Genomic DNA, 26,728 nt, shown 5'->3' on the forward strand with positions numbered 1-26,728 from the left:
AAAACAGTATCCATGTGAAGTTGCATTTATTTTTCTGAATATTTGGTGCATCCCACTGCCTGCGGAACAACAAGGACACTTCGCGTGTGCGATTTCACTAGTAGCAGAAAAATAACAAACATCACATATATTTCACTGAATCTCCTCTCATGCGCAAATAGCCCAGTGTATATATTAGTTAGTTATATAAAAAACTTTCACAAGGTGCATGGACAATAATAGTATTCTTATTGAAAGAAAGAAGAAAAACTTAGGAACATGCAGAACGGATTAATGCAGATACATTACAAAGAGGAAGAAAATAAACATTCAAATTCAAGAACCTAAACGACATGCATACATAGTTGCAAATAATTTAAACACAAACTTAAAACTTCAAACCCGAATCAAGAAACTTTTGTTCGGTGATCTTATCTATGCGCTCTATCATTTCAGGAGTTAAATGATTCACGTGATCTCCAACTTCACCCCGTCGGAAATATACACTAAACTCATACCCTGCTATCGGCATCTTCCCAGTCTTGTTCACTTCTAAGTTGCTCAAGTTACCAAAACTACACAACTTCAATATTTCCTCAGGTACTCCATCATTTTCTTCCTCAATTGAAAATGGGGAACCCAAAAACTTCGCTAACTTTATCAAATGAGTTTTTGGTTCTTTTTTCATCTCCTCATACTTTAAGAAGCAAACCCTTTCAGGACTCTCCAAACTCATTTTCCAATACCCTAAAACATGTTCCCAGAAGGGTCCGAATTCAACAACACCTTCACAAAACTTCTCAAAAACTTCTTCTATTGAACTATGCGCCATATTCTTGGGTCTCATTTTGTTACTGAAATGCCAGAATGAAACGAGAGTATCTTTTGGATCTCTACAAAGATATACTAGCTTACACTTAGAATTTTTAATGGAATCAGGCAACGCCGCTTGAGGAATATGAGTAGATAAAAGCCGGGCTGCAGCATTAACAGATAAACAAGTTAGATCCGGATGTTGATCAATCATGTAAAAATTCTCCAAAAAAGGAACGAGTATGTGAGGATTATTCGTAAGAAGAGGGTGGTCTTGTTTCGAACTGGGATTATCAAAACGGAACCGGTTGACAATAGCGAAGGCCAATGCCTTTAACCAAGTGGTGCCACATTTCGGGTTTGTAGCAATCACAAGATCAGTATCAAGAGCTTGGAAGTTTCTTTGGACATTTAACAAAGCTTGTAAATGGATAGCGGGGTACCAAAAGTTTTGGTATTGATAGAGATGATCTGAAATCATCCATCCATTTTGTTTTGGAAAGGAAGGTAGCAAATTCTTGAGTTCTTCGGTAATATTGTTCTGAACAAATTGTTCCAGCAGATCATTCTTCATAAGATCAGCATCTTTAAGAGCTTGAAGTACTGGTGAGTGTGTTGGATCCATGAATGATATGATGATTGATAGATGCTTGTTATGCAACTTAATTCTCTAGCTAGCTAGATAGGAATAGGATTATTTATACATACACTTTAAAAGATTGTACAAGCAGCTGGCTCCACAGAGGGACACTTGTCCATAATGAGTTCAATTTTATTTAAAATCAAAAATGCTAATAAAGTAGGAAAACTAGATATTTTTTTTCCTATTTATGGAAGGGAAGCACTACACAGTAAAAGAATTATCTGTTATCTACGGGTTCTTAAGAAAAAAAAAAATCTATGTTTTTTTTGCTTTTGTTTCATTTTTCTTTCTATGATAGATCAGATAGAATATATTAAAGGGTACACAAACCGTGTGCAGGCAGATACAATTAAAAGTGAGGGACGAGGCAAACAGGGACTTTACGGGCACAGTGGATATGGAGCCAAGGGCAGCTGGCTTTATATAGCGCAGAACAAAGCAAAACATAAATGGTGATGACAGCGAATGCAGAGTTGTTTAGATCAAAACGTTGCACAAGAAAGCTATGCGAGTGATTTTATTATCAGTAGTAAAGACCCATCAAATGTACGGTGCAAATTGATTGCGCCATTAAACACTACTTGAACGCGCCGCAGCTGCCACCTGTCTTGCCTGAATATGGGTAGCAACCAACTTTAACCTACAAATTGATTGCGCAATTAAAAATCACCGCTGAATTGGGCCTGGAAAGTAATTTGGGGCGTTTCACTAGAGGACAAAAAAGATCACCCAATTCTAATTTCGGTCACCCCTTATCCAAATATTTTGGTAATGTCTAATCTATCCCTTATTTAATTAATGGTAATCTCATTTAATTAGTGCAAAAGTTTAAAAAGCAAAATCAATTTTTCTTTTTCCGAATTTTATGTTTGCAAAAAAAAAATCTGCGCAACTTTGTATGAAAAGTCGTCATGAAATTTTTAAAAAAATAACGACCCTCAAGAGTCGTCATTGTTTCAGTGACGACTCTAAATATTCGTTATTATTCAAAAAATGACCCTCAAGAGTCCTCATTTTCTTAGTGACGACTCTAGACAGTCGTTAATGTTCAACTACGCATATGACGACCCTTTAATGTATTCCGCCATTAATGAATCTTTAAAGAAGATAACGACTCTTTTATAAGCAATAACGACTGTTTAGAATCGTTACTGAAACAATGACGACTCCTAAGGGTCGTTTTTGGAACAATGACGACTCTTGAGGGTCGTTATTTTTTAAAAAAAATTCATGACGACTTTTCATACAAATTTGAGCAGAAAAAATTTTTTGCAAACATAAAATTCGAAAAAAAAATTGATTTTTAATTTTAAAGTTTTGATTTTGATTTTAAAAAATAATTTAAAAAAATAAGAGGTAAAATAGTATTTTCACTTTACTATTCATACGCCCCTGAAAATTTTGGGGTGCAAACAAAATTAGTGAGACCACCGATTAAAATATATGGCTCCCAATTAAGCTCTGTTAAAAATCTCCTGCTTTTATCTATCCGAGGCTCAATAAATAATTGATAGAAATAAGTTTTTTTTGGCACCAAGTTTGATGTTGGATTTATGACCAAGTTTTCCTAAATCACGTTCTTATTTAACTAATAAAAGGTAACAGATTTACTAGCCTAAGTTTTCTTTGGTAAAATGGCATGCACGTAATCAGTGTCACAGTTTCAAACCAAATACGGAGTACAGTAGAAACTCTATAAATGAATGATGTCGGGACCATCAAATTTATTAATTAAGCGAGATATTAATTAACTGATAAATTAATATTTATTAATTTATAGATAAATTCATATCAAATAATTAGTTTCTATACAAACAAGATATCGTATCATATCTTTTATATTTTTTATATAAATACAATATCAATATCAAATCATATTTTTATAAACATAATATTCAATCATATTTTTAATTTCTTATATACACACAATATCAATATCAAATCATATTTTTTTATAAACACAATATCAAATTATATTTTCTAAATAAATTTTTATCAAAAAAAAATCATATAGAAATATAATATAAAATCATACTACTAACAAATAAAAAATATTTTATATAAATACAATATGAAATCATACTACTAACACAAACAAATCATACACACACATATGGCTTCTCATCTTAAAGGTGTTAAAAAATCAACAATGACCGACGAAATTCGTAGAGCATCATTCAAGCACAACAAGGATAATCCAACAACACCAAAAATTCTTGCAATGATAAGAAAAATTAGAGATAAATTCAATGCGAAATTGATTTTAGCAAAAAAACAGAAGACGATTAAATTATTTTTCAAAAAGTCTTCGTAAATCATTAATATATTGAATATATATATAATGCATTATTAATTTATATTTCATATGGGGCCTACATAGATAATCAAAAAAATATTATCTTATAATTTTAGCGAATTATTAATTTAGCACGTTGTCCCCGACTCGGGACTGACCAAAAATATTATTCAAGAGAGTTTATTAAATAATCGAATATAAATTAAAAGAGTTTCTACTGTATATTATAAGGTAGCGGAATCCCCTTCGGCTCCCCTATTTTTGTTTGGGTTGTAATCATAAAAAATAGGTTGTAATCATTGGACTGAGGTATTCCTCTTGAATGCCTCTTTTTTAATGAAATGAGTGCCTCCTTTTTAATGAAATTTCTACTTACGGGACAAAAAATTATAGGTTTCATTATGGTAAAAAGAGTTATATCGACAGCAAACTAGATGAGCTTTACAAACCTAGGAAAGGCCGTCCTTGTACATCACCAGCCAAAACAAAACATAAAAATCAGGGGATGTCAACCCATATACAAGATATACATCATTTGCTTTTTTTAGGCAAAATATAGACAGCAAAGTTACCCTCCATGGTGATGTTGAAAACAAACCTGATCAAAATCTAGGGACAAGTGAAGAATGTCTCGGACAAGATGTGTAGATAACCAAGTACTAGTATAAGTTTGTAGGCACTGGTGGAGCATACTACGAATCACTATCGACAATTTGCTATTTCACTCCAATATCTTTCGCCAGCTGCAGCATTCCCGAATGGTCCATAATTCAACAACGTTATTGGGTTCTTGTGAAAGCAGCCATAAAATGTCCAAGTTAAGCCTGCAGATGTGAATGCTAGAGTTGGAGTAGTTTGCCTTTTAACCCTAAGCTTATCAACAATCACCTTAATCTTACAATTCAAACTAACAACCCAATAAAGGTATAAAACCTATCACACGTCAATTTCATCAGCAGCAGCTTCAGCTTCATCAAAATTCTCAATTGCTTACCGATTTGAAAATAAGAAGACTAAAGCCATTGTAGCCCAACTCTGCTAACAATGATTTATAGAACTTCTAAACAGAAATATGTCCTTGCATATGCATCGTCTTCTTGTCCAGTATGTAGGTCATGATATTTCTGGCGGATTTGCCACTGCTACTTGTACCAATAAGTTATAGGTCTTCCATTGATCTTTAACGTAGCTAAGCTAAGTATTGGTCTTCCATTCAGCAGCCCCATTACCTTCTTCCACAAAACTAATCGTGCTGGCGTACATTTCTCCCTCGTCTATGCTCAATGATGAGCATCATCATCGTCAGTATGGGCAACATGAGGAACAAAGGATTCTTCATCATCGTCATCCAAGAAATCACGGGCTAGCATTTGTGATAACTGCTGGAACTTCTCCGTATCTTTATCATTGTTATCGAAGAATCTCTATGTATAAAGAACAGCTCCTGAAGCAAAAGAACAACAAAGAAGAATACAAGCCACTCAACACAGATAAGGTACAAATTAGCTTCAATTTAGAGCTTGCAATGTCGCCATTCAAAAAATGATAAAGAAAAAGGTAATCAATCAACGTTCTGAAAATGCAAAATGCAGAACAGCAAGTTAAGAATAAGATTATATCAACCATTCATACCTTCGAACTATGACTATCCTCTTCCCTTGGCAACCTCGGAAAAGTTGTAGTAATAATTGTCTACAGCAAATAAGAACGCTAACTATAATAAGAGAATGAACGATAACTGGAAAACACAAAACCGCAGTCAAACAAAGTTTTCATCTCAAGATTTGATATGCGATTCTTATAGTCCAGTACTATAAAACACATATCTCTACAAAGTTCAAACTGATAAAACAAGAGTTTAGTATCATCTACACGTTTTCCTTATTGTACTACATTTTCCGTTTTTCCCTAATACGGAGACCGGTCCAACATAGAACGAAGACAGATAGATCTTTTCCAAAAAAATCTTTTCACTCTAGAGTAACTTACATTCTTAGCAACTCATAGCCAGGTGGGAATTGATCAGCATTATCCAAAAGGAGAGTACAAATGTTACAAGATGCAGACGACGTAGATTTCAGATACTTGATGCATACGCGAAACCTAATCAGTCATAATCTAAGGAACTGGTTAATACGAAACTACTGACAATGTTCTTAAGACAACAACTCTTCCTTTCTAAAGTAAATTTTTCGGTAGCAATTAACCAAACACTTGAGACAAATTTCAGATCACATCAAACACCAAACAGTAAGCAAAATGCGGAGTTTTGGCAAAGAACCTGTATGAGTTGCAGTAGGTAATGAACAATCAACACTTACTTTCCAATTTGGGGAACAATCACAAACATCGCCTTCAACTTCAAACAAGCATTGAGCTAACTGAAAGCAATAGATTTTCCCATGACCCGATTCTCCTCAAATCATTAGGAGGAATGGGCTTGCCATGGGAGAAATCAAACCGCAACTTCTCAGGAACAACAATAGATCCCTTCTGATAAACATGAGGACCAAATACTTCCTTTAGAGCATAATTAAGCATGTGGCAGGTACCAGTGTGGTTTGCAGGTCATTTTCTCACCTACAGAAATTTCGCCAGTCTCTCCATCAAAAGAACTAATATGAATAACAAACCCATCAAAAAGCTTGAACATTACAAACCTGAAATGACCCAGAGGAGCAGCTAATGGACCCAGAGCCAAATATCTGACCACCTTGTTCAGAGTAGAAACTTGTTGTTTCCATAATAATACCAACTGCATCGGCAACATTAGTATTGTTCATATACTCGGCGCCATTGTAAATAGCTTTTACTACACTGTCGTGGTCCTTGTTCCAAATAAATTTGTAGTCATCATCTGTTGGAGACACTCCCCTCTTGTGCAATTCTGAAGTGGCAACAGCATCCATGACAATAGCACCATCAACTTTCTTAGTCCGGACACTCCTTTAACTTTTTCTTACTTCCTCCACTGCATTTTTGAAACCCTTTACATCAACTTGCAGGCCTCTTTCTTCTGCCATCAGCTGGATTAGATCCAAAGGAAACACATATGTATCCCCATAAGAGAAACGCACCCTGGTCCACTTAATACTTTTCCCTGAAGATCTTGAGAAGCCTTCTTAAACTTCTCAGTACACTTAATTAATGTCCTTCCCTTTCCCCTTTCATAAAAAAAAAGTAATGCCCTTCCAAAACTTATTTCTTCTTCTGCGATAATGTATCTAATGTTCACTTTATCTTGCTTCAGCTCTTGTCGACCTTTAAGTACTTCACGTCCATACCGCACTCCTTGTCTAAGAAAACGACGCAGGACATAATCACGGCCCTCATTGTCCGGGCGAGATCCAATAGCAACCGCAAAACAAAGAGTTCTAGTATGCTCAGCGACAATAAGCCATGCCAATTTCGCCCACATTATCTTCTCCAACTTTTCCAGAGTATGATTTAGCTCCAGTGGCTTGTTGGATAACATTAAAAATGGGCATGAACACATCTGTGTCATTTTGGTCATTTTTATTTTGCAAAATCTAATTCAAACGTCCAAAACCCATCCCAGTGTTGAGAGGCTCGAAGGGAGAGGTTTCAAAGAGCCATCAGCTTCACTGTTGCACTGAGTAAATACAAGATTCAATGCACGTTGGATCGTGATCGTTTACCAGCGAAGCAGCATCTTGGTTATCAATTCCATCAAAATGGACTTCTGTGCACGGTCCACAAGGACGAGTATCCCCCATTTCCTAGAAATTATCCTTGCACCCAAAAGGCAACACACGAGCTGGTGGCAAAATTTTCAGCCATATAACCCTTGCTTCATTATCAGCTTCAAGCCCCATCTCGTCACCACCAAAATACATTGTATATAAACGGTCAGTGAGTAGTTTATAACTTTATATACCTCTGTGAGAAGCTCCCATGCCCATGAAATAGCATCAGTTTTGAAGTAACCTCCAAAGGACCAGGTACCAAGCATCACAAAAAATATATAATGGTATCTTTCCCAACATCATCCAAATCATCATGCCTCCACACCAGCACTAATACACTTTTGAGTATTACAAGAACACTCGAGCTTACTCAAGGCAGTGTTAGGATCAGCAGTTCCTAGGAAAATTGGTTTGAACTGGTTCATCCCAGTATTAGAAAATAGAAGACTAGGATCATTTACAGGAACAGCAGCACTAGATTCCCAATTTGTGTGACCTTTCTTTCGGAAGAAATTTATAAAAGCTTCTCTCACTTTGTTAGCAGGCCATTCTGTAGTCGTTATCTGCGGCTCCATTCCTGCCATCTTTCTGGTAGTTGTTGTTGGAAAATTGTTGGTAATGAGTTACTTGAATACCGACTCCTACAAGTAACAAACGATACCCATATAATATATATTAGTTTTTCTAAAATCACATATAAACTGGTTGAGACAATTTCTCAAACACTTAGTGGCTAACCCACTTATTCACAATGTAGGTGAATACAATAATAATCTTAGCAACTGAAAAACTTGCAAATCCTAGAGATGGCTGTGTATACTTACTAGAGATCAGCGTCCCGCAATCGCCGGTTAACCTCTTGAACGGGAATTTGGATCACTGGGATCTTCAGTTACAATTTCCATTATAAAGGCAGTAAAACTTGGAAACCAAGAGAAGCCATTCCTAAAATAAGTGGAACTATGAAAGGGCTAACTGCCCCTACGCCTTAACTACCGGGTACCAGCTTGGTAATGCGGTGCCGGACTTTAACCAAACAAATGGCCGAAAAATGCAGCTAACTTTAGGTACAGAATCACAACAACATTTTGATCTGTAGAATTACCTCCAGCATCATGTAGGGTCAGGGATCCTTGGTTTTCATATTTTTCATACTATTGGCATTGCCATTAGTTCCTACAAATGGAATTCCTTAACAAATACATCAAGTTGCGACCTTTCCAATTGAAATTCTCTGAGTGGGTAGAAATTTGTTCCTAGTCTAGCTAAGTTAACTGTCATTGTGTTCTGATCTCTAGGACAAAATAAACTGCTTCAAATGCTGAAATCTCAGACCGAATCTTCCTTGAACTTCTTTTCTGTACTCTTCTTTTATTTCCTCCAGGGTTGAATCATTCTTAGCACGAAAATCTATGTTGGTCCTCTCCAACTCTTCGGCCCAGCACATTGCTACTTTTTCTCCTCTCCTAGCTCTGCTGACACCAGAGACACTATCTTTGTAGTCTCTTGCTCCCATCGCATACTCCTTTTTTTTTTCTTTTTTCTTTTTTTTTTGTGAATAAGGAATTGCATTGAAGAAAGACTAGCACTCAAAAGGAAGCTCCATTACATCCGAAGCAGAGCCATCTAATATAAAGAGTTGTGTAGTTCTCCTTATATTAGATTTATCTACTGCCAGTTTTTTTAAAATACAAGTCGGAGGGTTCATGTCCCAATCCGTAACTAAAGATAGACTTTTAGCAAACTTAGCAAGAGAGTCTGCTACTGCATTTCCTAGTCTAGGTACAAAATGAAAACCCAAAAAGTTATGACTTTCTTTAATGATTTTAGAAGCTTCATCCAGAAGAGCTTTATGATAGACGCATTTATGTGTCTAATTTATCTCAATTGTGTATATTGTTAGTGCCCATTGTTGTACTTATTTTGGTTTTTAATCTCTTTGTAGGTGTTTTTGGATAAATAAGGCTTTGCGACAAAAATTGGCTAAAAATGTGTCCCTTGGATTGTCGTTGATAGTGTACCGGAAATGCCCCAGAAGTGTACCGGAAATACCCCGGAGGAACCCTGAAAAACTGCGGAAAACATCCCAGAAGAATTGCTAAAGGCACCCCCTAATTTGGATAAGGGACACCCCATTTCAAGGCATATGCTACAGGGACTCCCAGTCTGGTTAAGGGGACACCACATTCAAAGTTCAAATAATGGAATTTGGCGGGAAAACTAAAGTTCACGTCTGATAATTTGTTGTTGGATTTCTGGGCAGTTTTGAGGGAGATTAAATCCCTGAAATCAATTGGGCTAGGCCTGTTAAGACTAAACAGACAGTATGCAAGTGATTTTATCGATCAACTTGGGCTGGAATGGCTGGGAGAAGCGATCAAAGTCCAAACAGGATACGTATTGTTCTGTCCAGTTTCAAGGATTTCTATGAAAGATTTTGTGAGAGTTTTACGCTGGATAGTTACGTACTAGGTCCTGTTCAAGTCTTGATAAGAGTTTGGTGGAAAGATTATAGCTAACAGACGCGTACGAATAGCTTTGAGAAATATTTTCCGAGACTTTGGAAGAAAGAAAAAAAAAAGAGATTTTATCGGGATTTCTTTGAGCTGTGAAGTATATAAGAGGTGGAGAGAAGTTAGAGAAGGTTTATCAAGAGTTTGGGGTCGAGCCAGAGCCAGGGGAGCGAAGAAGAAGGAGTAGCAGCAATGTTCACCTGCTACTGCTGCTGCCATTAAAGAGCTTCAAGAACACGAAGAACAGACTCTCCAGGACAGTCTTATTTTCAGCAGCGTCAGCAGCTGAGAAGCGTCGTTCTTCAACAGTTCCAGCGCAGTGGATGAGTGTCGTTATTTTACTGCAGTTCTCTGGTATCGTTCTTTTCTGGACGCTTATAGAGGGTCGTAGTTTCACTGTTTTATATTTTTCACTCTTTTAATCATATTTTGAGCATCAAGTATGTATTTTGAGAACATGATTATTATGAGTAGCTAAACCCCAATACTGGGATGATGGAGGAAACCATTCTTTATGCATGAGTAATTTTTATTTAATTCTTTTATGACTATTTGCACTATTATGAATGGAATTATGATTTTTATTGATTATTTGTGATTTTGTCTGATGATGTATGCTTAATCCATGAGATTCTTGATGCATCATGCTTATGATTTACATATAATACTTACAAAATCTATTTTTGGCAAAGTAAGAGTCGATATTTGTTATCAATATAAGCTTTAATTGTCTAGAATTAATAATTGAATCGCATGAGTATAAGAATTGGTGAAATCCTGAGTCCTAGTATCTCTTGATCCTGTGACAAATTTTGTATATATTTTTGTTTTAAAAATCTTTTCAAGTCCGAGCAACGAACTCTTATTTACCACAATCGAAATATTGTAACAACTTTCACAATCTCCTTCTATGTTGTAATCTTTGAGGTGTTTTTCCTTCGCCCAAACTGCTGCTTGGCATACTCCTATTGCTTCTGCTTCTTGTGGGTCTGTTGAGTGTGATGGTCCTGCTCTGCTTCTTTCAAAGTCTCCTGTATCATTACCTAAGAATAAAGCAAAACTTGGGGGGTTATAGCAGAGTCCCAAGCTGCATCAATGTTTATTTTCATCTTATTATCAACTGGAGCTATCCAAGAGGGTTTATGAGCAGTTATTTTCTTGTTTTGCTTAGTAGGATTGGAGTGGTTCATAGTCCAAAAGGATAACTGTCCCACGCATACTCCTAAATACTCCCTATGTACCTATTTTATTGGCGAAACATCGCTTTTTCCTTGTACCATTAGATAAGTGGAATGGCAATTCCAAGATGGATTTTAACTATTTTACCCTTATTTAATTATGTTGCTTGGTTATCATCACAATTGGATTTGTGTCTCTAACATAGAAAATATACACAAAGGGCAAAAAAGGAAAAAATATGGATATTTGTAAAATCAAAAAAAGTTTCTTAATCTAAGAGAATTGGTCCCTCCGCCTATATATGTGGTACGGAGGGAGTAGGTGATAGACACATTTTTGTGTCTGAATTGTCCTCAGTGTCTCTATTGCTAGTGCTTGATTTTGTACTTATTATGGTGTTTTTATGTTTGTGCAGGTGTTTTTGGAGAAATGCACTTGTGTGGAAAAAGTTGCTCGAAAAGTGCTATTTGGACCCTTGGAGGACATTTGCTATACGGACCCCAGATTTGGCTAAGGGTCACCCAAGGTTATGCGTAGCCCAAATTCATCCTCAGCACCCAATTTTGTCCTCAACACCCATCTGCTATTCGCACCCCTGAAAAGGATAGGGGCACTTCATCTTCAACATTTCAAAAATAAAAATGGCGGGAAAAAATATTCACTTCACTAGCAGAATTTCGATCGAATGTTTAGAGGAGTTTCTGTGTGATTCAATCGCTGAAACTTCATGGGTAGTTGTGATATGTCCTAACAGAGCTAGTATGGGTGTTTGTTTCGATCAAATTTGGCTGGATAACTTGGTTTAATCCAAACAGGGAGTTTGAGGAAAAACAGGAGCTTGCACGAGTTGTGAGGAATTTAAACATGTACGGCACGTGCTTGGAAGAGTTGATCGATATTCTGGAGCGTGAAGAAGGTATAGAAGGAAAGAAATACAGCTGCAGATGCGTAGGAAAACGATTTTTGGAAACAATATATTTTTGAGAATAAAAGAAATAATGGGATTAAATAAAGAGATTTTGGGAGATTCAATGTCGCAATGATGTATAAATAGGTTCCTAGGATCACATAGAACGAGGACGGGGAGTTTGGGGTCGAGATGAGAGCTCAGGAGGCGTGAATCAAGAGTTTTCAGAACTCTGTTTCTGCTGCTGCACCAAGAACACGAAGAACAAAAGACCACCAGAGGAAGTCGTTTATCAACAGTGACAACAACATCCACACGAGGGTCGCAGAGATACAACAATAGCAGTTCTTTTATCGTTCTTTGTAACAGTGTTTTGCAACAATTATAAACGTTGCAAACACCCGATTTTCATTATTTTCTCTCCATTTCATCTTTGTAAACAAATTTTGAGCATGAATCAATATTTTGAGCAAGTTTACACAATGATGAGCTAAACCATCCTCTGGGGCGACGGAGTAAGCTATTTCGCCAATGAAATGTGGTAATCTCTATTTTATTTAATTTATGCAATTATTATATGATTATTTGCCTTGATAAATAAATACATAAAATTGTTTTTGTTAAACAATTGTCATTTCAATTGATGGAGCATGCTAGCCTAGGGTTTTGATGTCCCATACTTTCGATTTACAATTGTTATTTCTAAAAAATCAACTTTTGCAATATTAAGAATCAATTTGAATGAAGGATTTGCATAATTATAATTAGAAAATATAAATCACTTTGATATTGGTAATTAGTGGAATCCATAGCCCCAGTCTTCTCCATATTCTTCATATCACTTTTATTTAAGTTTTCTATATTTTTTATTTAAAATTAAGTCTAAAATCTGCTTTCACAAGTCTTGAACGAATCTTATTACTACAACAACATTGAAAACACATCAATTTTTGGCGCCGCCGACGGGGACTTGTCTTTAGGCTAGAGTTTTTAGATTTTTTTTCTTTAGGGTTTTATTTTTTTTGTTCTTTTTTATGTTTTTGGGTTTTTGTCTTTTTCTTACAGAATTCGGAATTTGGAGCTAAAGAAAATTTTGCCAAAGATTTTGGTGAATAGTTAAAGACTTCGAGTGAAAGGCAAAGCGAAAGGACCGAAAGAAGAAGATTTTTTATTTTATAAAAAAAAAAAAGAAAAAAAAAAGAGAGAGCCATTTTTATTTTTGTAGATTTTTATTTTTTTTAGACTTTCTTTTTCTTTTGCACTTTATATTTTTGGAATTTGGACTTCAAATTTTGGGACATTATTTTTAAACCCTACGGAAGGGTAGTTTAAATATAAACTGTTTGCAGAGAAGGACGGTGATTACGATATCACCTCGGCCCCTCGGGTTCGTACATGACATAGGAGTCTTGGCCCGAGTCGACTACAAAGGTTCATCCCCCGTCCGGTACGGGAGGTAAGTTTATCGAAACACTCGTGAATCCCCTGTTAGCGAGTTACTGTCTTCCTTCGTATGCATATATTTTGAGGAATTGAAAACGGCTGCTTTAATTTCCTAGTAAAGGGCAAGGACTGGCCATACAAAGGTTCATCCCCCGTCTGGTACGGGAGGTAAGTTCTCCATATTTTTCATGTCACTTTTATTTAAGTTTTCTATATTTTTTATTTAAAATTAAGTCTAAAATCTGCTTTCACAAGTCTTGAACGAATCTTATTACTACAACAACATTGAAAACACATCAGTAAGACAAAGGAATTAGAGAAAAGTTAGTATGAGAGTAGGGACTAGCATTTCCTTTCATGTTAAAAGAGTCCATAGAACTGATGCTAATAGTTATTCCAAATTTCTTCTTATGATTTCTAATAAGTATGTCTAGGTTATCCAGATCATTACTCCGGTAATAGAGATTGTTCAGGATTTTTTTTTCGTTATGCGTGACTCTGTTAAAGGAGCAGATATACTGTCTGATCATGTTGGATGAAGTCACTACAGTAGGTGATATTTTCTAGGAAAACTAATTCACACATTGCTTTCCAGATAAACCAACAAGTGATAGAAAATGTGGCAATTGCTGAGAGGGTCTTGAGGATGAACCAAGATTTTAGCCATTTAGAAAAGTTCGAGCGTGCTTCTCCAAAGATATGATGTTGAGGATAAGAGATTCGTCTAAACAGGAGATATTGGGACAGGAAAACAGAGTATGCCGGTAGTTTTAGCATAGTTATGTAGAATTCCATGAGCACACTTCCGTGTAAATTTTGAAGAGAGTGGGAAGTGTCTAATCTCCATATCTCCATCCAAGCAGGGTTGGGAGTATCATTTTTGTACTTGTATTGGATTTTCTTATCATACAAAGATTTGATAGTAAAGTTCCCTTTATATCATAGAGACTCCAAACAATGGTGTCCTCCTCCTAAGTGTTGAAAATGGTGTCTTAGATAGAAGCTTGGTCATCTTGAGAAAACCAAAGTGAAAAAATTTCATAATCCCATTCCCCTGTAATGTTCATGAGTTGGTTAACAATTGTTAAGCCATTGGGTCAGAGATGTGGCTTTAGTAACGCTGTCTTTGCTGTGGATCCATATGTCTTCCAAATTCTGATCTTTTGGCTATTTCTCATTTTCCATATGTAATACTTCTGAACATTTTCAACACCTTCCAAAATGCTTTTCCCGATCCAAGAGTCTGTTCTTTTGGGTTTGATATCAATTCTGATTACCTTTTCACCTTTAAAGTAATTTACTTTCATGGTGGATTACCATATAATTTTTGAGAGTTTGGTTCATTTATGAGCCTCCAACAATTTTTGTGACCATAACATTGTTGAATAGTTCCCAAATATATCCAACAGTGATTCTAGACAGAACGCCCTCTCAAATTCCTTAAAATCGTGGTTTCGAATTGTGCTTATTTTTTTATAAAATTATTAAATTTTATATGAAAAAAGTATCACCAAAGTGGTTTAAAGTTCATTGTTGTTTGGACTTAAAAAAAAAAATTAGTGCAAATCTAGTAATAGTGTTCAAGTAAGATTGTTTATGGATCCTCCCTCATATTTATTTGCTTTTGTAATCTGTTCTTTTCTTAGCTTCATCATACCTCTTGTAAGATGATTTTCTCTCTAATAAAATTTCTTTTTTATCATAAAATAATAAATAGTGTTGCCCACATCTTTTAGTCAATAACAGGATGTCCCTTCTATTGCTTTCCTATCTCCATCAATCTTATCTTTTATTTTAGTATCTGAATTAAAGTTTACACTAATCTGATAAAAATTGACTCAAGGCCCGTCTTATGCTTTAGAGCGTTCATGATGGAACGACCGTACTAAAACAAAAAACCAAACCAAAAACTAAAAAATTTGGATTTGGGGGTGTTTCAACACAACGGTGTGGAGCAAAATTATATTCAGACGCAGTTTAATGACCGCAAGAAATGAAGCATACATTTTATCTCCATCCCATTGACGGGCGGACACACACTTAAACGGCTGAATGGGTCGTAAGTAAAATTTGCCTCTGATGTTGGACGAGTATAGAAATTACGCCCCATGTGGGGTGAACGAGCTGGTGAACGTCCATAAGACGAGCGGAGTTTAAAGTTTCCCCCCATGAGGCGTAACTTCAACATACGCCTGAACCAGCCATAATTTATACGTACGCCTCTCTAAATTTTAGAGCGTGCCAGTCCTGCATGTGTGTGTGGCTTTTTTTAGGCATAAATAAAAAGAAAAAGAAACAAACACGAAAGCAGTGTTCAGAAATAAAAATAGTGCGAGTTCTTCTCTTCTCTAGAGTCTAGACTCTTCTTAATGTTCTTACCTCTTCACTTGTCAACCTTATTCTCATCTCTTGTCCACTGTAATGAAGGTATGAAAAATTCAAGCACTGTAATTTGACCCGACACATTAACTTTATTAGAATTAACTATGACGGCGAACAAAACTCTGGGCAACTAAACGATCTAATTAGTGGTTTTTTTTAGGTTGGAATTTGCAGTTTAAAAAACTTAAGCAAATGCTTCATTCACGCTACTGAAGATATTACAGGTTAGCTTTTGTTTTCCCTAACATTCGAATTTTTGTTTCCAAATTTTTTCCCTAATTATCTCGAATTGGGGACTTAAATCAAAATTGTGTTTAGGTTTTTGAAGTTGGAAATTAGATTTTGAAGGATTGATTTGAATTTGGCTTTGGTTAATTTTTTTTGTTTTTTGTATGTGTATGTTAATCTAGAGATGATATATTTGGTTAATTTAGAGATGATATATTTTTTTGTAGATATTGAAGACCTAATTTGTGTGTATGTTAATAGGATTAATTCTGAAATTGTTTAATACATGTAGAAGACCTAATTTGTGTGTATGTAGATTGGGTTAAGACAATTGATTTTGAATTGAGTTTTTTATAATTTGGAATTGATTAATTTGAATTGGATTTTGTTGATTTTATGTGTCTATAGAATGATATCTTTTTTGTACATGTAGAAGATATAATTTGCGTTTATGAAATAGTAGAATTTGTAATTATAGACGTTTGTGGAATTCTAGAATTATGGATCTTGTTAGAGATTATGTATTGTGGTTCGAGAGTTACTCTTTTATGAATATTGTTTTTAAATTGAGGAGGTATCTATTTCCGAGTTAGGGAGCTACCTGGTAGCGAAAGATGATAAGAAACACGCTTCTACGGACATTACCTTTGGAAGTGATTCAACATTAAGGTATCAAAATCGTCGTTCCTTGTTCTCGGCCAATAACAACTATAAGGTTATTACAAAATAACCTTATATAATTGAATATATGGTTAAATATATAATTGAAAGGGTAGGATGGGGAAGTTTATTGACCATGAATATAAAAGAAACCTCATATCCCTCCTAGTTAGTAATTCGGGATTCGGCAAACGTACAGAACGGCAAACGTACGAGTATTATACGGTTTTGTAAAATTCAGATTCGGTCCAAAATTCGGTCAATGGGACGTGATTCGTCAGTAATTCGGAACGGCATACGTACGTGTATGATTCGATTTATAAATGTGAGTTCGGCTCTGAAAATTCGGTATCTATATATAACAAATAATTTGTATTTATAAGGTCATAGACCAATTTTTATGCATATGTGTGAGTTATTTAAAGAAAAAATAAACTTAATATGATGATATTAATAATATATACAACATTAGTATCCAAGAGGACGTCGTATGGTGGTTTAGATGCTTGGTTAGTGAGTTTGATATCTCTCTCACCTTCACCTTCAAATCTCTTCAGTCGTTTTTGTTTCATAAAAATCACAACACGTCTAATATTCGGTCGTGTATGCTCGGGAGGCAGTAAAGCCCAAAAAATGGAGTCTTTGAAAAGTAAAAGCTAAAGAATTTATGGCGAATTAAACGGACGTATCATTCGGGATACGTAAAATTCGTGAACGGTTCGCGAATAATTCGGAAATGCCACATAATACGCGACTTGGGTTCGGAGTTGCAAACGTACGCGAATAAGACGGTAAAATTCGTGATACGGAAAAATTCGCGAATGATTCGCGAATCATTCACGAACTTACTAACTAGGATATCCCTTGGTTGATTATATCATTGAGCGGTTTTGGAATACAACAAACAATTTTCATTTCCCTTTTGGTGAATGGGGTTCACATCCCTTGATTGGGTCATGTTGCAGGAGTTGCAATTGGTGTTGGGGATGAGATTTCGTATGATCCAAACAAGTACCAATTCTCATAATCTTCCAAATCGTGTGTCACATCGAACAAAAATGTCAATTGCCGATTATATTTTCTAACATAATTGGGTAGCATTCTTCGTGCTTAATTTTTTTTGTTATTATTGCATTCCTTGAACCGCTTCTTTACTTCTTCAAGTTGTTATTGTTTTTGAAAATAAGTTTATTTCGGGCGCTTGTAAAATATGATCAACAAGGGTTCAAAACATAAAGATTACTTACCTTCTGTTCAGGATCCCATCCAGTATAATGTTCTCCTTACACTTCCGACTCTTTTGCAGAGAAGAGCGACACATCTTTACTTATTTTTTGATATCATTTTTGAATGGAGGTCCAAGGAAGCTTCGGTATGTTTGGTAATTGACGTTCCATCACATCTTTGATGCGACTCCACAACTCCTCTAATGATTGATCAGTTCCAACAGAAGAATCTTGAGATATTGATAAATGAATGGGTTATTTTGTTTTTGGTACTCAAGTTTTGACCAACTTTGCTGTTTGGTCTAACATTTGTCCAGCTTGGTGTTTGGTACTTGGAAATGACGTTGACCCGCGTGGACTCGGTTTGACTTTGCTGTTTGGTATAACATTTGTCCAGCTTGGTGTTAGGTCAAACCGAGTCCACGCGGGTCAACGTCATTTCCAAGTACCAAACACCAAGCTGGACAAATGTTAGACCAAACAGCAAAGTTGGTCAAAACTTGAGTACCAAAAACAAAATAACCCTAAATGAATTCTACACATCGGTAGGTCTTCCATTACTGGAAAATGGACCTCGTGGTGCTCGTGATTCCATAACTCTAAACGATTTGAAAGATAAAATGTTACTGTGATTGGTTTTATATATGATTGAGAGTTCAACTGACATTGTAGTTGCGATAAAATTCCAAATGAATTCATTTATATATAGGGATTTGAAAGATAAACGTTGAGAAAAAACGTTCGATATTTCCAACATTCGAAAAAAGAAATTCCAAAACGCTCACAACGGTCGAAAATCCAAGAAACTGTCGAGAATATAGTCAGGTGAACATAAAATCTTCGCCCATGTGAATATGTTATTAATGCCTGTGTGGGGCATTGATATAATGTCCGCCCCACATAAGCGTTCAAAACTCATCCGCCTCATGTGATACAGAGATACAAATTGCGCCCCATCGGGCGGACCTTCAAGTTATGCTTCAATCACGCGTACATTTGTTTTACGCCCGACAACGTAATGGAATTAAAAGTTACGCCCCGCTTCAAACATAGATATTACGCCTGTCATCAGACACATTTTTAATGTCCGCCCCACTATATTTGGTTTTACTCTAGCTTCCAAACCAAACATACTCCAAACCCAGAAAAATTTGAACAAATTTAGTTTTATTCCAGACTGACTGAAATTTGGACCACATATGAGTTTAGTCCACTTTTTACTCGTCCATTGTGGAGGCTCTTACCAGCATTATAATGCAACCAACAGTAGAATCAGATCACAGCTTTTCCCTCCCAGTATAATTCATTTGACCAACATTTGACTCACTTAGATAAATAAATATCTGTTTTAAAGATGAGTCATTGAGAATGCTCAACCTAAACTATAAGAGATACATACCTAGTTACACACGCTTGAGATTCAAACCCCGAACACCAAATTTATAACCGAAACCGAGCAATGCAAACAAAAATGATAGAAGAATACACAAGTTGATGTTTATGGTGTAAAGGAATATACACGAGTGTGCACCAAAACTAGGATGTGTCCTGCCACGGTTTAATTGCAAAGCAATAACTTGGGTACAAATTTGAGGAGTGTGGTGCATTGTACAGCGTGGAAGCTTGCTTACTTTTTAAAGTTGAAAATAAATCAAGACTACTCAGTCTACCCACACTAGCTCACCAGTTACACTCACACTTACTCACTAGTCATCACAAAAAAAAAAAAAAAAAAAAAAAAGAAAAGCCTTGACGTTTCATCATCACAGAGACTGTTTTTATCTTTCAGAGATTCAAAACACTTCTTCCTTGTGTATAGTGAACTTTGTTATTGCGGGGACTATCTTCATAACCTTTATTTTCTCTTTGTTGTTGTATCAAATGTCATAAAGGTACTGATAATCTTCACAACCACAATTCAAAAAAATTATCCCTGGAGTATTTCAGGTTCAAAACTTTGTGCCTGGAGTTGCTCCTGTGTATGTCAATCCCGAACCGAATTAACAGTGTAATTAACAATATGAAGAAGCCAAAGAACAGATGATAATGAAGGTAATATAAATGCAAATGGCACGAGTACAAATAATTCAGTTCTGGTAACTGAAGTACAGTGCTATTATATATATATTAGAAAGTTTATATTTAGGTCATGTGAAGCCTGCTAAAAGGATTACATATCAACTTAAATAATCAGGTATTTCTGTCAAATTCCTAAGACCTGGTTCCGGTATCTCAATTCTGCACATAGATCTGGAATTTGACGTGGCCCAGAAAAACCAATATGCAAACTTTCAAATTTTAACTTAAACTAAAAACTGACCTCTGTTGCAAAGAATGAATGAAATCCGAAGGGAACGTGGGGTAGCTCTACAACTGCAACCGGATCGGATGACATTGTTTTGGCATCAATTAGATTCACTACAGATTTTCTGCACCAATTAACATATTGATGTTTTTCAGCTAGTTAAAGAACAAATAAAGATCAACATCGATTTGGTCCTAGTAAATTAAATAGAAAACTTAAAGGGAAATGAAATCTTTCACAAACAAATTTGGGACGATGTCTATATGAAACATATATATATGGTAAGAACTTATGCATACTAATATTGTCGGCATTCACAATGTATCAAGCTTGAATGAATGAGTATTGAAGGTCTTGGTAAAACCAAACCCCACATAGTTAAGTGCTTATAGGTTAGCCAAGAATACATGTATCTTCTACTTGTTATCTGACATCAGAATCAGAAGAATGACATATTGGGCAATGCTAAAAGCTTGAGACAACTTACCCAGTGTTCTCATCATATACGAAGAATATTAAATATCCATCATCTTCTTCAGATGTTACTCCTGGCTCACGAGAAACAAATACGGTGTCGCCACAAAACTTTCCAGGTTCCAAGTTAAAGATACCTTCAATATTTCCCCCTACCTCAAAATTTTGCCTTTCCAATAATGGTTCAGCATGCATATCAAACTTAATGATCCCTCCCCGTTTACCAATCATAGTAGTATACACAAACCTTTGTTTCCTGCATTATAGATGATGCATTAACAAAACAAGAACCATTGCAAACATAGCTTCAACAAGATAAAGAAAACGAAACTAACCTGCCAATGTAAATGTCATTAACCCGGGGAAATTCTACAGAAGATACTGACAGTTTTTTCTGTGAAGCTAAACCATTTTTCATGTTGAATCTCATCTCATACCTGATACGAAACAGGAGAGATGTTAGAAAAAAACCATGGGAACAAATTGTTTCATACATAGTTAAAATTAAACGGCTTACAATTCGCTTTTGTAGTCGAACGGGTTTGCAATTAAGTAGGCGATGCTCATCGAATTTGTATTCTCAAGGCGACAAGTAATCAGAACTACTTGGTCACCGTCCTCCCATGCATTGGCTAAATATTGGACAAAATATTAGAATAAATAAATTAAACTAACTCATCTTTCACTCTAGTGATTACCTTAGTCACGAATGAAACGTAATGGATAAATTAATGAATATGTGCAAAAACGTGGTGCACTAGTTGGCAATTACGGATCTCAATACAGTAAAACCTCTTATAAGAATATCCTAGAAAACACAAAAAAATATTGCTATATGGAGGTTATTTTTATATGGAGGTCTATCTTGAATAGACCGAAAGACAAACTTTCATACATGCACTTGAAAAAATACATATATATATATGCATTGGAAACACAAAAATGTATCTAGAAAAACATAAACTCAACTTCGAGACCAAAAATTGACCAGTGAAACTATATAAGTCTACTGAAAATTGATCGATGAAACTATATGAATGAAAATTATTTGCACTAAATTTTGCACAAAAAAACGAATCTAATTTGAAGCCAAATGATTTTGTAAAATGGTTACAAGAAGCTCTTCATCTTAAACTTTGATACATGACAAGACCTAAATTATTTATATTATAATATCAATTATTCTTATATAGAGGTAGGTTCCTTAAGACGGGACCGGAAAAATTTATGACTTATTCCAATATGGAATTTATTCTTAAATATAACTGACCCAAATCGAGACCATAAATTTTTATTTTTATATGGAATTTAATCCTATATAGAATATTCTTCCGGAGAGACTTTACTGTAATGAGGACTGGGCATATAGGCATAATTGGAGAATATGCGTGGATCATAATCGGTTGGCTAGCTATACGCTACATTCTTATTCACGTGCTTAACTTGAGATTTCGATGGAGGCAGTAATACATGTGGAGTTTGACCACCTTCTTATTCTAACTAATTAATCTATAACATGCCCGCTGACTGGATAATAGAGAAAACGAGTGAAACAGTATGACTTACCGGTATGGAATATAAAACAGTTAGGAAGTTCGAACCATCTCATATTATTTTCATCGGTAGAATATCGAGGAAGAATACCAAAGCGAGCTTTCTTAGTTGCATCGAATGCGAGAAATTGCTCTCGTGTCACCAAATTCTGAAATGCACGTGAAGTTTACAGATAATTAAAAAAAAAATGTTCATAATTGTATACAAAATGGGCGGAGCCAGTTGAAAGAAGCCTAACTAAGCCCAAGTCTAAAGTTTGAAGAGAATTTTTTTGCATTCCCTTAGTCAGATGTCTGGCTCCTCCCCTGATGCTAGCTTACGTTTGAGGAGAAAAAAGTTCACTACTTATAAATATTTACACTGTGTGCATGCTCAGGGGTTCACTCCGGAAAGCCACAGTGGAACACACGTACAAAACCACCATGGAACAACCATAATTAATTTTATAATAACACATAATTCGCAGAAACTACATACCTTTGGTCGAAATTTCAGAGGTAAATCCATGAAAATCGCGAAGTTTTTCGTAATGGCAAAGTCATGCATCATGGTAGGCTCTGATAATGTAATTGACACAGAATCATGCATGAAACCATCTTTAGAAATGACCCGATATGTACAATAAGGTGGTGTGAGTTGACACCCAAAGGTAAACATCTCGCCTTCAATCAACATTACCATTTATGTTACACGAATGTTTAGGAGATATTACTTCATGCTATTAGCTAGCTACATATATAATAAATTAAGCTTTACCAGTAAACGAATCAATCTTTGGATGTGCACTAAAGGGATGTTCTAATCGTCTGCCATAATCTAGCATTCCAACCGTCTGCAAATCTCCGTCTTCCAAAATACTTAGAACATCTGAAAATTTGTATTAACAAAAAAATGACCGCTCATCCAGCATAATAATAATGCTTCCATAACATACACGTTTTTCTTTTTTGTTTATATTTTAAAGGATTTGAAATTGTATTTTCGTGTTGTTTGGCTTTTGAATATGTGCGTCTTCAATTATATACTATAATTGGTTGTGAATTGTTTTGTTTTTTTAGCCCAAACTTGTGCTTTGCACCTGATTTTTAAAACTTGCAACGGAACATACATAGACGAGTACATCAACATTACTTACAAGGCTTATCATTTTCTCCGAGAGCCAAAAGCTCTCCATGGTGATATGTGAGATTAGTATTACCTGCTAGCACAAGTCATAAATAAATTAAACCAAGACGGGAATGTAAGAAATTTAACCGAGATACAATCACTTAATGTACCAAACTCTTTTACCCGAATGAATTAATGCCTTTTACTATAGTTACTGTATAAGACCTTTTTTTTTCAAAAATAAATAAATTAGATAGAATAGAATAGAAAAAATGCAAAGGAAAACCTACTTGTTCCCCATCCATATGAAACATCCAATACTTTAAATATGGATCGAAGAAAATGCATGCTACCCGTGAACAATCCAAATGGTCCCTCAAGATCTCCAATCTGCAAATGGGATTATTTGATCTGAGAGTTGATTTATGTGTGTGTATATATATATATCAGTAGTAGAGCCAAAATATGAAGTGGTTATGTTCCTAATTCCATGCTCATGAACTCAAGACCGGGATATGTAACGTGAAACTTGAGCATCTCCAACGGGTGTAAAATGTCTTATTTTAATTTGAAAATATCATCTGCTATCAAATGGTTTTTCTCTTTTTTTTTTTTTTGATAAAAAATGATTAACTTCAAAATAGGAAAGGAGTCTATTTAGAATTTTTGATTTTTGATTTGGCCTTTACGTAATTAATAATTTAATCAAAAAAAATTTCCTTAGCATTCAGAGCCAAAATGTCTTATTTTTGTTGCAAGATAAAAGTGTTACAAAAACCTCCTCATATATTTTTGTTACGTAAGTAAGACCCTAACAATCAATGAATAATATCATGTTTTCTCCCAAATTAAGAGACCACGAGGCGCACTAGGTTTGTCCAATTGTATATATGTACCTTAAGAAATTTCGCTTCACCAAAGTATTCTTCCTGTTTAAGACGAGATGTCCTTACATAGCGTGAAACATATGTTGCTTTTCCATCTTTAATGCGCAGCCCATGAACCATTCTGCAACATATATAGCATTACTCCTATTAACAAGAAAGAACTGATTGTGATGCTGTTAGATTGAGTACTTACTTGCTATGGCTATTAATATCAATCAAAAATTAGACTTTAGAGAACAACTGAACAAGTTGCTAATATTAACCGGTTAGGAAGTAAAATTAAATCACTAATTTGTTAAGGTGAGCAAACTTAAAAATATTTTTCGAATCCAAAATCATGGATGCATATTTTCATACTTAGTGATCCGGGGATGTAAAGTTTATTTCATCCCCAGAGTATGGATATAATGTTCATGCAATATGGATTTCTTTTTTATTTTTCGTTTTTATTGCATATCCATCAAGGATGCACACTGCACAAGAACGAAAATTCTGTAAGGAGTCTCACGACTCATGAGAACTATTTGCACCACCACAACTGGATTTTTGGGAGAGTTAATTAGCCGGTTCTGGAAACAAAATATGTTGGCACTTGCGCCAACACCGAATTCAGCACTCTTGAATAAACGTGAATATAATAATATCATTAACAAAGGAAGAACAAGATACACGTACCCGTCTCCGTCGTACCTGCATGGAATAATTAAAACCGATATTAGCAAGTAACCCGACAAGATAACTTAATCTTCACATTAGACATTAGTATATAAGATAACCCAACATGATAAACTAATCCTCACCAGTAATTTGCACAGGTTATAGAAAGATAGTAAAATGATAGATTAATCCAGTATTAATTCACTGTAATTTCGTCTTCTTACATAAATTAATCCAGTATTGGCTGAATGATCTGTTCAGAAAATGATAGTACATTATAAAAACACGTAATTGCAGGTTTTCTTTCTCTTTCTTGGATACATAAAATGAATTAGTTTTTGATTTTGAAAGCCGTGTTGGAAAAAGTGAAATTACCCGTGCACTGCCGGGCTCATGAATCAAATGCTCTTGCAAAATTAGCTTACTATAGCTACAATGAAATATGCGGTGTGCACAAAATTTGTTCTTTTCAGTTTTAATCCAGTTAGTCCATTAAACGAAGAAGTAGTCAAATATATGTAATCGATTCACAACAACAAAAACTGGGTCAATTATCTAACTGAACAATGAATTTTGTCTAATTAACTTGCCAGTGATAGCCAGCCACAGGCATAAACTTAGGATTTGGACCAATCATTAGCAACTCTCCGTTCAATCCTTCCTGTATTTAGAAATCACATAAACAATGGAAAATGAGTTATTTGTCCAAATATATTTAAAACATGATTTAAATGGACGAGTAAAAATTAATATGGGTGAAATGGACACCAAAAAAATAGTAAGGATTAAACTGGAGTCATTCTGACTTAAACTTAAATAATAGGAAGGATGAAACTGGATACATCCTGATGTAAATTAAAAATAAGAAAAAAATATTTAAAAATGGGTAGGATGAAACTATTTACATCCTGGCTATTTTTACACTTTTGTCCATTTAAACAGTATCAATTTCTAAATGTCCTTTTCACCCAGAAAAATTGTTGATTTTGATCTTTTTAACCTATTTTGTGCATAAACAAACGGTTACTAGACGGAACGTATTTGTTGTGTGTACATATACTAGCTAGATAATCGCTTTAACGGAGAGATGCAGACAAAAAACCTAACTTCTCAATGAATGGACCATGAGAAGATCAAGAAAAATAAATTAAAGAAACTGTTTTTGAATGAGAAAAAAATTGGTCAGAGTAGAGTGAAACTGGAGAAAATTATGATGAAATTCTTTCTTACCGGAAGGTATCCTTTAACAATGAGATTTGTTTGAGGCGGGGTTTCTTCACTCAACGGTTCAAAAAGCCCAGACAAGTATTGGCTAGGCTGTGCTGAATCATGCATGAGCTTGACTATCAACTTCTCTACTACATCAAAGAATTGAGAAACATTTCCTTTCTTAGGCTTAGGATCCACCAATAAAATTCTTTCTTCTCTTGACGCGCCAGTACTAATTGCAGTCGCACTTTGTTGATTATGGTCTGCCGGCTGGGACGATCTAGCAGGTGAGGATATTCCGCATCGGACCATTTTCAGTTTGGTACTCTTGTGTGTCCGGTCATTATTACAACGAAATACTAAAGCCAATCGCTGATGGGTCATTTGGACCAACATTGAATTTTCTGAGTTTGCGACACTGGATCGTCCAGAAAAGAACCCCGAACCAATCGCTGACATTTTCTTTTGTGTATACAGGTTTGAACATACAACACCAAGAAGCAATTAAGAAGTTGATATGGTTTGACGAACGCTTCCCACTTACTGTTAACAGTGTTAA

The 26,728-nt window shown here is 35.3% G+C and overlaps 2 protein-coding genes and 1 pseudogene across 2 annotated transcripts; all 3 read right to left on the minus strand.

Annotated features, from left to right (window-relative positions):
• Positions 1-367: 367 nt before the first annotated feature.
• Positions 368-1,404, minus strand: LOC113302512 (cytosolic sulfotransferase 5-like). The gene has a single exon (XM_026551432.1). The coding sequence runs from the start codon at positions 1,364-1,366 to the stop codon at positions 368-370; it is 999 nt and encodes a 332-aa protein (XP_026407217.1). The 5' UTR covers positions 1,367-1,404.
• Positions 1,405-4,112: 2,708 nt separating this feature from the next.
• Positions 4,113-9,028, minus strand: LOC113302407 (annotated as a pseudogene).
• Positions 9,029-19,903: 10,875 nt separating this feature from the next.
• LOC113305042 (carotenoid 9,10(9',10')-cleavage dioxygenase 1-like) lies at positions 19,904-26,464 on the minus strand. Its single transcript, XM_026554154.1, has 14 exons — positions 26,191-26,464; positions 25,551-25,621; positions 24,979-24,993; positions 24,313-24,424; positions 23,707-23,806; positions 23,445-23,507; positions 23,066-23,176; positions 22,787-22,971; positions 22,322-22,457; positions 21,273-21,387; positions 21,091-21,192; positions 20,769-21,011; positions 20,297-20,405; positions 19,904-19,951 (listed from the first exon to the last, which is right to left on the minus strand). The coding sequence occupies exons 1-14, from the start codon at positions 26,293-26,295 to the stop codon at positions 19,904-19,906; spliced, it is 1,515 nt and encodes a 504-aa protein (XP_026409939.1). The 5' UTR covers positions 26,296-26,464.
• Between the last annotated feature and the right edge of the window lie 264 nt (positions 26,465-26,728).

Source organism: Papaver somniferum, chromosome 8, assembly GCF_003573695.1.
Source record: "Papaver somniferum cultivar HN1 chromosome 8, ASM357369v1, whole genome shotgun sequence".
In the NCBI taxonomy this organism is placed as follows: domain Eukaryota; kingdom Viridiplantae; phylum Streptophyta; class Magnoliopsida; order Ranunculales; family Papaveraceae; genus Papaver; species Papaver somniferum.

Coding starts and splice junctions, on each gene's coding strand:
- LOC113305042 (XM_026554154.1), bottom strand. CDS start 26,295: ATGCATGATTCAGCACAGCCTAGCCAATACTTGTCTGGGCTTTTTGAA. Junction 23,807..24,312: donor GTGAAGCGAAATTTCTTAAG/GTACATATATAC, acceptor TCCCATTTGCAG/ATTGGAGATCTTGAGGGACC. Junction 19,952..20,296: donor ATTCATTCTTTGCAACAGAG/GTCAGTTTTTAG, acceptor TGACATACACAG/GAGCAACTCCAGGCACAAAG.
- LOC113302512 (XM_026551432.1), bottom strand. CDS start 1,366: ATGAAGAATGATCTGCTGGAACAATTTGTTCAGAACAATATTACCGAA.